The sequence below is a fragment of the Tachysurus fulvidraco genome, chromosome 2 (assembly GCF_022655615.1).
Source record: "Tachysurus fulvidraco isolate hzauxx_2018 chromosome 2, HZAU_PFXX_2.0, whole genome shotgun sequence".
NCBI lineage: Eukaryota > Metazoa > Chordata > Actinopteri > Siluriformes > Bagridae > Tachysurus > Tachysurus fulvidraco.
The window spans coordinates 6,760,052-6,773,614 of NC_062519.1; the positions used below are offsets into that span (position 1 = coordinate 6,760,052).

General features: G+C 39.5%; 1 protein-coding gene across 6 annotated transcripts in view; it reads left to right on the plus strand.

The window, feature by feature from the left end:
• pcbp4 (poly(rC) binding protein 4) overlaps positions 1 to 13,563 on the plus strand; it is an 85,118-nt gene that overhangs the window by 31,484 nt on the left and 40,071 nt on the right. For all 6 annotated transcript variants that reach the window (XM_047810370.1, XM_027167828.2, XM_027167823.2 and 3 more), the window contains 2 exons: positions 8,585 to 8,776; positions 11,683 to 11,706. In XM_047810370.1, the coding sequence (XP_047666326.1) occupies positions 8,669 to 8,776; positions 11,683 to 11,706 (132 nt within the window). In that variant the 5' untranslated portion in view covers positions 8,585 to 8,668. The remainder of the gene's footprint in view (positions 1 to 8,584; positions 8,777 to 11,682; positions 11,707 to 13,563) is intronic.

Below are 13,563 nucleotides of genomic sequence, written 5' to 3' on the forward strand. Positions count from 1 at the left end.
GATTTATTTTTATTTATTTATTTATTTTTTACTGTATAACTGAAACAGGAGCTTACAGGAATGCTTCCAGTCAAGGTCAATCCAGTCACAGAGGATCAATACCAACGAAACCTGACACGACCCAAGATCCTCCCTCCTTCTTCTAGATGACATTAGAATGGTATCATCCTATCACTTCCGGCCTGTCTCGTCTATTCCCCAAAGGCAGTGAAAGTCGAGTGCTGACATTCAAATGTTCTGCAGTATCCAACGTCATTTGAATAATCCTCAGGCCTCGTCTCAGTCACAACAGCCGCTCCGAAAGGCTGCGGAAGGCACGCAGTAATAATTAAAAGTGGGGATTTTGACTTAATAAGACTGACCCCAGATCACAATTTATGTGCTCGCTCTCTGCCAGGACGTCATGAGATATGCCAAGATTTGTCAGCTCGCTCAGACTGACTCGCTCTCTGCAAGAGGTATCGATTTTGCTTCCTGTCTGATTTGCGCCCTTGATTAACTAAGTCTGTAAAACAGTAGGGAGATGTTTATGTTCTTTGATCAGCCTTCAGTCTGATCTGACATGACTTGAGAGTGCACTCGGTATGTCCGTGTGTGGACTGAATTGTTCCTCGCCATCCAAATGGAGTGGACTGATTTGTTTAGCACTCAAATATATTTTGTCCTTCCAACAGCTTATTTGTTTGTGTGTGTGTGGAGAGAGAGAGAGAGAGAGAGAGAGAGAGAGAGAGAGAGAGAGAGAGAGAGAGTGTGTGTCATCTCCAGTCTATGTGATTGAGTTTGCACTTGGCATTGGGTGTCTCTGACCTAGTACACAGGAACAATGGCAATTTTAAAAAATGCTGTTTTTATGGTTCGGCTACGTTAACGTTTTCAGTCAAATATCCAAACGTACCCAAATGACCGAAAACGCCATGCTGGGCATGCACACAGCTTTATATCATTTCCACCATATTCATTTATTTAGACAATTTGAACATCAGTTACGGTCTCTTGCACATCACAGTGTCCTTTGTACTCAATATAAAGCATCCCAATAGAGCTGCATCCCAAATGACTCGCCACAAACTACACATTTACACTATGGACCGTTCGAGAAGTATCGTCTCAAATGGAGCACTAACATATTTTAACCAACCGAAAGTATAAGCTGTTTCACAGTCGTGGGGCAAATGACTTCAAACGCATGTAAGGCGACGTTGCGGCTTTCGCAGAACGCAGTGCATTTTTAAAAGGTTTAAAGATAAATCACACGACGTGAGCTAATTTAAAAAACAAACATTTGTACGATTGCATATCGTGTATGTACGATTTTCACATACTACAAAAATGGCTTAGAACAGTGCAATTTTGAACACAGAGAATAGATCCCACCATGTTGGAAATATGTCACGTGACATTTATATATATGTCAATATTTAAGGCTTCTCGATTAAGAATCTACATCACTAACTGGAAGGTGATGAGTTTAAACCCTAGTTCTGCACGATGTTGTCTGAAAGTGTAATTAAAAAGTACGACACCTGCACTTACGTGCAATACTTGTGCCCATTTCATGTTGTATGCAATCCTTTATCGGCCTTTTGGTGTACAGTAAGTATTAGCTTGATGAAAATGAGCTCATTTCCGAAAGCTTAGTACCCCAAACCGTGTATATAATTAGTCGCACTTCACATATCAACACTCCTTTTTTTCTTCTCCCTTCAAATACACATGTAATAGAGGGAGAAGTCACTTCACTTGACTTGCTCTTGTGCTAATTAGCAAGAAACCAAAAGTTTATTCAGGCTGAATGTGGCCTATATGTTAAGCTTGGTAAACAGGGCTTTACACGGCTTATCTTTGTACATCAAATTGGCAGTACAAACAAATATAAAACCCTTTATTCGATCGGCGTTCTAATGATATCGAGATCACAATATAATTGTCAAGCATTATAGAACGCGTTTCTGTGTCTCGGTAGTGTTTTACTAGTTTAAATCACTACTTCCTAGTGTTTTAACCTCCCATCCATCTATTCATTCATCCCTCCTCCCTTTGCTTGTTTGTCATCTCTGAGTCACTTTCGGGCTCCTCTCATAAATCTCCACTGGACGTGACGTCCTCGAGTGGCCGAGGTCGGTGGTGTCATTTGACTGTCACTCCCACTCCGTAGCTCGTTTTATCCTGCCGTGTTTCCTCCGAGTCGGCCGTGTGAGCCCGGCGAGGGAGCGAGTTAATATTTCCACAGCTTCAAAAGAGCATCAAGCAGTTCAGTTTCGCTATGAAGTTCAACTCCCGATTCTCCACACCGGATTCAGCGAGCTATCTCAAGTCATCGTTATGACAATCCTGTTCAAAGATTCAGACAGTGTAATGAGTGTGTTTCTTGGATGTGTTACGATGACGTGGACTCGCCCGGTGGATGGTGGATGATGGTGCATCTACTGACCTTTAAAATGTTGCGGTACAGATTATCGATAGGGACGAACTATGAGGGAATGAGGTAGCTTAGCGGTTAAGGCTTTCGACTACTGACCGGAAGGTTAAGAGCTCAAATCCCAGGTCCATCAAGCTGCAACTTCTTTGCCACTTTGAAAGACCCTTAACCCTCACTAAAAACACTAAGATTTCACCACTTATTGTTATGTGGACGTTTTCAAAAAGCCTTATTTTCCATTTTCAATAGGGGAATGAATGTAGAAGAAAAATATCTGATCCGGTCTCGAATAGAAACACAGATATGTTATATGCACTGTGGGAAGTTGTTGATAAGTCAGTGCACTTGTCATAAAAGAGAGTACTAGAGGAGAGGAAACAGAGTCTGAAAGTTTCATGCTTGTCACACTAGGATCAAACACACCATCTACACACACACACACACACACACACACATGCAGTTCACAGATTCCAGGAAATAGACCTCAGTTTTACCCCTACAATTACAGTCAAAGTAATTACAGTGATCACACGCACACAAGGGAAGGGAGGGTGGGTGTTGGGAGGAACAAAGCTCTTTCTTTCCTTTTCTGTTTGCTTTGTCAATGCCTGGCGAAGGCAGAACAGCATTGCTTTCTGTGTACGTGTGTGTGTGTGTGTGTGTGTGTGTGTGTGTGTGTGTGTGTGTGTGTGTGTGTGTGTGTGTGTGTGTGTGTGTGTGTGTGCAAGTTTAGTTAACTCGCTCAGCCGTCACCATTACATCACCACCGGGCAGAAGCGATCTGCATAACCGCAGCCTGTTGTACTGAAAAAGGTCATGCCTAAAGAAATCGATTTAGATGAATATTATGTGAACAAAAAAGGATGCAAAAGCGGTATCACATCATTTTATTTCATTCATTCATCTAGAGTAAACACAATGATGGGGGAATTCAAAGTGAGAAGCAGAAATACACCCTGGGTGGTATGTCTGTCCATCACAGATCCCCTGGGTGGTATGTCTGTCCATCACAGGTCACCGTTCACACACTTGTTATCATCTAAAGGCAATGTAGAGCTGGTGAACCTTTTACATGCATGTTTTAGGAGGAGGAGGAAACTGGAGAACCTAGTGGTGCAACCTGAGGTGCTTCTCATACCAAATGCTTAATGTTTGCGCTATTCTACACCATTCCGTAGGATAAATGCTGTGAGACGTAGTACTGTGTTCACACTGAAAATCCCAACAAAAACAATAGAAACATTGGGATGAATGGTGATTGGTTAGTGGGATCAATGGGGTTCAGTGTCATTGAAAACAATTATGATTAATGATATGATGTTGAGAACAATGGTGATCACTGATTTTTTATTTTTTTTTATACAATCACTAATGTTTGCACTGAAGGCTTTTTATTAATTCATCTAATTTAGGGATCTCAAACCCTGACACTAGCGACACTGGATATATACATAGTTGCTCTGAGTGTCTGCTGATAGATGATATCAAACCCACACCATTCTCTGAAAGCTTTAGTCATCAAGTTAAATGAAACCTCAGAGGACTAACAGAGCTGTGCTTTATGTCAGTTTCTGCCTTATTTTTACTGTACTGTATCAGTAAACGGGGGGACACGGTGGCTTAGTGGTTAGCATGTTCGCCTCACACCTCCAGGGTTGGGGGTTCGATTCCCGCCTCCGCCTTGTGTGTGTGGAGTTTGCATGTTCTCCCCGTGCCTCGGGGGTTTCCTTCGGGTACTCTGGTTTCCTCCCCCGGTCCAAAGACATGCATGGTAGGTTGATTGGCATCTCTGGAAAATTGTCCGTAGTTTGTGTGTGAGTGAATGAGAGTGTGTGTGTGACCTGCGATGGGTTGGCACTCCGTCCAGGGTGTATCCTGCCTTGATGCCCGATGACGCCTGAGATAGGCACAGGCTCCCCGTGACCCGAGGTAGTTCGGATAAGCGGTAGAAAATGAATAGATTAGATCAGAAGAGCTGTTCTGATACTGATTCAGTGACGTATTCAGTTTCTAAAGCATTTGACTAAAGCCATAGCAGTGAGATTACACTCGCATTGTCCCACCAAGCACTGACAAGCCCAAGGCTAAAACTTAAGCACAGAGGTCTGATCGTTAGCCGGAATGACGACCATCCGAACACTCAACCCTAGAGAGAGCCCATGAATCTGTCATATACGAGGGTCAGCGCTTTGAAAGAGGAACCCAAGTGTGCATAGAAGTGCTTGTATATGTGTGGCATGGTAACTATGTGAGCATTTTAACCCTGTCCAGCTCTGCATCTGAAAGCCATTCAATTATTCATTTCCGCTGTGATAAAACGTAGCGGCTCCTAATAGAAATTCCGAAGGACGTATGTGACAGATTCTTCTCGTTCGCGCCGCCAAGTCACCGAAATTAATCTCGCCACCTCTTCCTTGACTGGAGAAGAATCGGCTTGTCAAACATCGCAGTCTCTTCACATCATGGCTGTCTGAACCTGGTGTCCTCTCATTGTGTTCGTGAGAAAACTAAGACGACGGTATATAAAAATAGTCGGAAAATAGACCCGTTTGCCCTGTCCCCCCCCGTCCTCTTTAGAAGTCGAGATCTCTTGTAACAGCAGTGTGGAGGTGGAATACTCTATTGTGGGGGTTAAACTTGCCACATTACAGCGAGTGGCCTTGAGTGGTCGAGTGTGTAACGCGAGCTGTGCTTTGAGGGGATTCACAAACAAAGGAGAGGCTGAACAAATAGTATAAATGTGCTAGGAGAAAAAACATGCACCTGTGTCGTAGCTTAAAAACTACCTCATGAACTGTGTAGTATTTCGTGGTTAGGACCGTCAGAGGGTGGGTCCATGTCCGGCACTGAGTTTCTTTGTCGTCACACTCCACAGTGGTGAATAATGACTCATATAAAATCAGACTCTCAGGGATTTAAGAATTTGTAGTTATTCCTAAGTGTTTTTTGTCATCAGAGAGTAAATATCCGTTTTTGTTTTCTATAAATACGGATATTTACTCTCTGATGCGCCTCAAAATTAGATGGTTGTTCATAAGCAGCTTGAATTTGAAGGTGTTACCTTCTAAAATGATCGCAATAAAGGGTATGAACGCCTCACAATAATGAACGCCTCACAATAAAAACCAATTGTCCTGACTCGTTTTATATCAGACTCGTGGCAATGTTTATTGTGATTAAAAATTTCAGATAAGTCGAATTTCCATTCAGTACAGATTTCATATGTACCTGATAGGTCTACTATCCTACATGCCACAGTCGGAGTCTCGTCCTCGGGTCACAGCGGACCACTGAAAAGTCTTTTTATTCCTTCCTTTGGTTCTTCTGTGTTTCTAAACAAAGTAACAGCACAGGAGCTTCACGAATTAGAGATACTGAAAGACATCCAGCCTGTTCTCTCTGGACAGAACTGTCTGGATATAATCACTGGGTGCTGTGTCTTAGTCTCGTCATACAATCGTCCACTCAGAAACGTCTGTTTAATTGGTCTGGGAGACTTTGTTGAGAGGAAGAAAGAAACAGACGGTAGAAATGAGGGCTATACCCAAATGACTGAATATGTCTCCACGTCCAGGCACGACTGGTCGAGTGAGAGATTATTAACACCCCGTACAAGCGGATTCAGACAAGCCAGCCTCGTTAGCGAAGACGCTTCGTGAGAGATGCGCTCATCTTTTCATTTCGGGTCCCGTCACAAATTGTGTCCTGCTTTTTCGGCTTTAGTCTCACCTCTACCTCGAAATGTCACTCATATGGAAATGTGGTGATCCTGTAACACACCTGCTTCGACCAGTTAGCAAGCAGAAATAAATACGACACCCGCGATTAACCTGTGGTGATGTTTCTGAGAGCAGAAATGATAATAATACTAAGAAGAAGACTTAGTATGTGTGCGACATGACAAAGACACATAATGGTGAACATGGACACAACCCAACAGGCACAAATTCCACTTTTTGGTCTCTGGGGAAAAAGAGTTAAGGCAGCAGGTGAACTTTAGTTTCTAAATTTAGCCAAATTTAGTCAGCTTCAAAGGGACACGTAGCATAAGAGGACAGGTAGCCTTTAATAAATGGCAGTCGAATGAATTCATGAGGTTCTGTTTAATGACTGAAAGGTCATGAGATGCTTGAGATCCTCTGAAGCACTTAATGGAGTCTAGTCGAGTGATGATTTGCTGTGTTGTTGTTCTCGTCAGAACTTAGTAATGAAGAGATAACGACATTACTGGCACAATGGCTTTGAACGGGAGAACGAATTTCAAAGATTCTTTCAATGAAGTAATAAAAAAAAAAACACAATCTCACCATCTCACACAATATCTTATTATCTCTATCTCTACCAACGTTTGATACAAAATTCTAAAAATACGATGTAGCTACATGACCCAAACTCCAGACTTTGAGAGACATGTGAAATGACAAGTACTTTTCACATCGGGAGCTTTTTCCTTGGACCGGAGGCTTACACTGGATTCATCAAAGGACAATTCTGATTATTAAAAATTAACGGTAAAAAGGATTAGAAATGTCACATCATGTGTGATGTCTGTAGAATATTTTTCTTTCTCTTCATGCAGTTTTCTTCCAATATTCTACTCACTCGGGAAGCCAAGAGCTTATGCAGTTCTCCCCCTAAGCTTCCGACTTGGCGATTAAACCTTAAATTATGACCTCATTTCAGGATCCTATGTAGACTGAAATCAAATATTTGATGGATTAAGTGGGTAGAATTGGTCCGCACAGGTAAAATGGATTGGAAGGAAAGTCTTTGTTGTTGTGCTGCTGTGTATTTTCTCTCCCTCTTACAGTACATACGAATTTCTCTTAATCAACCTCAAGTCCAGCCTCTTTCTCTTCTCATTTACCTCCTTATTTCTTTTGCAAATGAGACATTTGACTGCTCCAACAGCTGCTCAGAAATGTCCAAGCTCACGAGTCCAGGACAAATCATGAAACACAACCAGCCACGTAAACAGAGACGTTTGTCCCAGACAAAAAAAAACTTTGTTATGCAAAATAAAAACAAACGATTGACGATTGAAAAGGCTGCCATTTTTGCTAGATACGTAGATATTACACAGGCACACACACACACACCCACACACACACACACATACACACATGTTGAAACAATGTAAAATTTATAGCTAAACAGAATAACATGCAGCATGCTCGTAAATCAAAAGATTTCACCATATAGTCATGATTTTTTGTTTTCTTTTTTTTTTAATAGTAATCTGATAATTGATATGATATTTGATATGATATATGATATCCCCCCCTTTTGTCCATGGTACATTTTTTGTAAATATTAAATAAAATAATTTAACAAATTTATCCTCATTTTTAGTGTTAAATAATTTTTTTTCTGTTTCATGTTTACAGATTTAAAATGTCTTCTTTTTATTGTTGAATTTTTCTTTCATATCATTTTAACGATATGGAATAAAATGAGTTTGCCGTCCTCGTATCTTTGATAAAATTAAGTTTTTTTTCTAGACATTAAATAAAATGTTGTTGTTTTTATAAGTAGACAACATTTCCCTTCTTTTTAGAGCTATACACTTTTTTTTTTTTACACATTTTTGTTGGTTTTTCGCTCATTTCACTGTTAAAAAAATCATTACTGTAGAAAAATCTTACTTTTCCTCCTCTAGTGTTAAATAATTTATTCTTCTCGATCTTAAATAAAACATTTAATTATTTACAGAATTATTCTATAATTTATAGTCTTAAATAATAAATCTTTTTTGATATTGAATAAAATGTTTTTTTGTTTGTTTGTTTGTTTGTTTTACATGCATTGTGAGTGTTCATCGTTTATTTCATGAAGGATTTAAGTATCAGTTTTAAATTATTTCTTTTTGCAGCTATTAAATATTTATTTCTTTTTCCCTTTTAAGATTAAATCATTGTATTCACCCGTTTCCCAAACCCATATACACGGTTAGAAATAAATTTAAATAAAAATTAGAAATGTTTAGACGACTATAATGATAATATTATTGTTGTTATATTTTTCGGCACCTTGCTCCCTAATACCGAGGACGTACTGTAAAGCTTCATTATTTTTATTACGTTTTCACATTTCGAAGCCTTAAAGGACATGAACGCTTGTCGGGAATCATCTGATGTGTTGTGCTGTTTGTGTCTTGTGTTCCAGAATTGAAAGAGAACAGGAGGACAAAAAAAGGCAGTTCATCAGTTCATCACCTTGAACAGCTCCATTATTTTTAGAGCTTCTTTCATGCGACTCCCTGCGACGGACTCCACATCCAGAATGAACTGTGAGCAGGATTTCGGAGACGGGGGCATGAACGTCACTCTCACCCTCAGGTTGCTCATGCACGGCAAGGTAAAACGCATGCACACGTTCGCGCGCACACACACACACACACACACACACACACACACCCTCTCAGCTCATCCTGAAATAGCAAACCTCCAGCAATAGAAGCTTTGCGTGTCATACAGACAATCTGAAGATCTTCACTTCAAATAATCTCCGTGCTATGACGCCTTTGGGATACTCGCCCCATGATGCTTAACTCTAATGGGTTTTAAATGATTCCTTAACATGGGCAAACATTAAGGATATGCAAATTAGATCATAATAACAGCAAAACCACCACCCCTCCCCCCTCCTTGCTAGTTTTTTATTCACATACTTACCCATATTAGCCATTTTCTGTGGGTGAAGTGTTCGTTTAACACTGCGAGGGTTCAATGAAACTCATTATTGGCCTGCTTGCACAATGAAGTCATTAGAACCGGTGCTACAAACTGTACTGCCTGTTGGCTTGGCATGTCAGGCCTTTTTATTTCAATTCCCATTTGCATGAAATTAATAATGAACAAGCCATCCGCTGTGATGAGATGGCGATGTACAATACAAGCGTTGCTTAATCATATGTTTGGTGACATTTTGACATGTTTCTTCTATGTAAACAAAGAGCGTAACAATTTACTGTGGATCTGTTTCATGCTACAAATATCTCGGATTGGATTCGGATTCAAACTGACGTGAATAGCTGTGGCTAATAACAAGCATCTCAGAGAGCAGAGATGGGTTTGATATCACCATTAACTGTAAAGATTATAAAAAAAAAGAAAGAAAAAAAAAGTTTTTTGGAACTTTTCTATGAACACTTTTCTAACCCTAGTAGTCTAGCTAGAAACAGAAACAGTAAAGAAAAACTCCCAATTGCTTAAATCCCAGAGTGTCCACTTTCATTCGATCCAATAACCACCACTGTGTGTGTGACAGGGCAAAGAAATTCAATGCTGAACATGGACACAACAAAACAAGACTGTTTAAAAAAAGAGTTAATTACACATCAACCCTGTCACTATAACATTAATTCTAAATGCCGAGAGAAGAAAAAATGAGATTGAAATTTCAGCCTGGTGTCCGAATTGTTGCTACACGTTACAGTAGCTACATCGCTCGAGACTAGAAATGTGTACAAGTCTGTTTATTTTTTACATCTTGCTTGCTCTGTTATGATTAATTATTTATTTGCATGTCTATATATCCATTGTTAAAAGCCTTCCAAAAATAAATATGAATTGAATGAATTAAATCTGTAAGATTCCTGAATAAATTTAACCGGCTCTGAAAACATTTCCCATTATATTCAATGGGATATACACACTGTCGTTAAACGTTTGGGATCACTTGGACATTCCTGTTTTCTAGAGGAAACCCCTTCTTTAGGTTAGTTTAGTATCTGGAGCATCAGGAGTTGTTTACAGGATCAACATGACCCGGAAAGAAAGAACTAACTTTCCTTTTTCACGGTAAGAACTTAATGTTACCATGTTGTGAACTCTCCTTTTAGAGAACAACGCTAAGTTATTCTAACCAGAAAAGCAATGAAATTTACAAGTGATCCCAAACTTTTGAACGGTAGTGTGTATAAAATAAAAGTGGAAAATAAACAGGAAATTTTATGCCACTTCTCCGAATTGTAACCTTTTTCTCGGGACCGTTTTTGGCGTCTTCCACCGTAATGCGACACAATACGATAAAGAGGATGAAACTGACGCAACACACACTCGGTGGATTTCAGAGTGACCACATCTTGTTGTGGAATGTTCAACATGAGAGTTTATCTACTGCGTTAAACAGTGTTTTCGTCCACCATCATCACAACTGAGAAAGATTTATTTATTTATTTTAATTTTTTTTGTGGAAAAAAAGGTGTTTATACCACCTGCACACTTCTAGGGTTTTGTAGAACATTGCCAAGGTGTGTTTGATTAGCAGCTCCTGGCTCTAAACTACTTGTTAATTACTCCTGATGCAGCAGGTGTACTTATTTTCTGCCCACATAGCTTTTGGAAATAGATAGATTTATTTTCCGGTAAATACATAACAGCACAGTGGACTGTTCTGTGGTGTGTTGGCGTGTTTTTACCTGATGGTACCTCGGTATAGGACTTACTGTGAGCAACTTCAGGTTTCATCTCATCATAAATAAATCTAATACAAAGACAAAGCTAAGATCAAGATTTTTGTTTTGATGATGATAATAATGACAGAAAAAACTAACAGGGCAAACAGTCATAACACATGACAGGATGGAAGCATGCTGATGTGAGAAGGAAGTGTTTTTAATTTCTATTTTCATTGCGTTTTCAATCTTTTCACGTTTCTGCAAGACGAGTTCATTTCCGTCATCATTTACTTTGTAGTAGATATGTACACTAAAGTTCATATGCCATTCAAGCGAAATGTCACTTTTTCCATATTTTCTTTTAAAGCATGAGGAAATCTCTGAGCAGTAAATGCGTATGATGATTTATTACTTCAAGAATGAGCTTCTGACCTCCCAATATCACTTGTGAAAAACCTTCACGAGAACAGGAAATGGCCTTATGTAATTGCTTCTTGCATTATTCTAATCATGGATTTCGACTCCGCAGACTAGCGAAGGATAACTAGAAGCCAGACAGCTGCTCTGGTAATTGGAAGCGATAATGGAATTTTCCGACTTTAAGAAATCATTTACTCAAGGTTCATTTCCCATCCGTATTTCACGTCGAGTCGCTTTTGTACAGCCTGCGTGTTACAATGTGTGCCTCCCTGTGGCTTAAAAATCAAAGAGTCCGATAGTGCATCAGGCAAGTTTGTTAGGACCGGGACGAGGCCGAGCTCACAGACAGCTTCATCGTCTAAAACAGACAGACGGACGTCCGGGGGAAAAGTGCTCGGATCAATACACTGACATTTGCCTCGTGTCTCTTTTCTTTTCGCAGGAGGTCGGGAGCATCATCGGGAAGGTGAGTACTCTCCCTCTCTCTCTCTCTCTTTCTCTCTCTCTCTCTCTCTCTCTCTCTCTCTCTCTTTCTTTGTCCCTCTCTCTTTCTCAATGGTTTCAATGGTCATTTGCATGTTATTTATTAAAGTGAAAACACACCCTGATTGTCACACATGTTAATCTTTTTGATTAATCTGTAGCATCTCGGACTACTTAATTATGTAGTTCATTTTATTCTTAGTTCTTCAGCATATTCATCTATTTTACTTCCTACTGATGAATATGTTATTAAAATTTAGCCCACTAAATCACCTTTCCCTAAAGAGGCAACGCTTTAATCCAGGACCCTACCTTTAAACCATCACCCAAAACAGCAAACAAAACATTTGTATGGGATTTTTTCAGTTTATGCAAATTAGCCATGATTCAGTGAATTGACAATTCCAACCGATTAGCTTGTATTCCATGGTCCCATTTTTTTTTATCAATCCTCACACACAAATTTAATTTAAAATGTATTTTTCCTGACAAAAAAGGAAGAAATACAAGTAGAGAGACATTAAATAGAGCTCGGTAGGAAGCTGAGCTGTCTGGAGATCAGGGCCAGTTAAGCTTGCTTTGCTAATCTGTCAGTGATGCTAAAGCAAAGCGCAGCATGAAAAATGATCAAACTTCATCTGTGCAGCTCTCTCATCTCCTTACCTGTAACATTCTGCTCAAACCTCAGAATCCACCATCACACATCGTACAACATACATTCTTACAGAAATAATGAAAATACACACAACTAACAAATTAGCACCTTTTCCTCACATATGTTACAATATTTAAAGTAAAATGAGTGTTTAACATCTTTGTGAACCTGCTTATGGACACAATGCTATTTAATGTTTTTAAAAAAAGCCATATAAACATAGTAAATATTATTACATGAAATTAAATATTTTTTTAAAATATCTGGTACAGATATCCTCAGAACCAAGTCTTGTTTTACAGTAATATCTTGTTAGCAGCAAAAAAGTAAATAAAATCAGATGTTTGTGTTGATGAGGAAGATATTTGTATGAGGTCATGATAAACAGTCATGAACAAAATAGCAATCCTGCCTTCATACAAATTTTTAGTAGGGCTAAGAATAAGACAAAACTCTTTGCTTTGTAATTAGCTAGCTTGCTAACTTTCTGTCAGGTTTGTTTTGAATTGTCGGGTTGAATTAAAATTGCTTACGTTAACTGGAGACCCCACAGGTAATAAGAATAGCAAGTAAACCGTAATCACAATAAGGGTCTATTGAGTTTTTTTAATCCGTCGTATAAAGTCATGATGGGAATTGGTTACAGTTCGAAACCTTTTATTGCTTAATATCACTAGCTGACACTGTTTATCCCTGAAGGCAGCATAAATGGAGATTTCATAAGAGCAAAGATCATCATTAATGTACAGTGTGTAACTCCTGTGTATTTGTGTGTGGGGGGGGATCTGTTCTGAGACATAGCTAGCGATAAGTCCTGTAGCGTCGTTTCCCCATCATGTTGTACATCAGGGAGTCACATGCGATGTAGTCTTTTTCAACACTTTTTCCTCTCACTTTGGCCACACACAGAAACTGTTAGTATTTTCTCAGAAAGCTCACACGCCTTCCATACTCACTTGAGAACTATACTGCCCCTGAGCTTTTGCTAGCAGTTTGCTCTCCGAGCTACACAAACAAACGCACTCAGACAAATACATCTGAGTTTAACGCCTCCTGAAAAGCAGCAGATGCTAGCACACAGTGATACAGAGCATGATGGGGTTTTGACTGTGATAGACAGACCACTATTCAGCCGAGAGAGATTGACTTAGCAGCATGTGCTATAGCGAATATCATATATTTTCT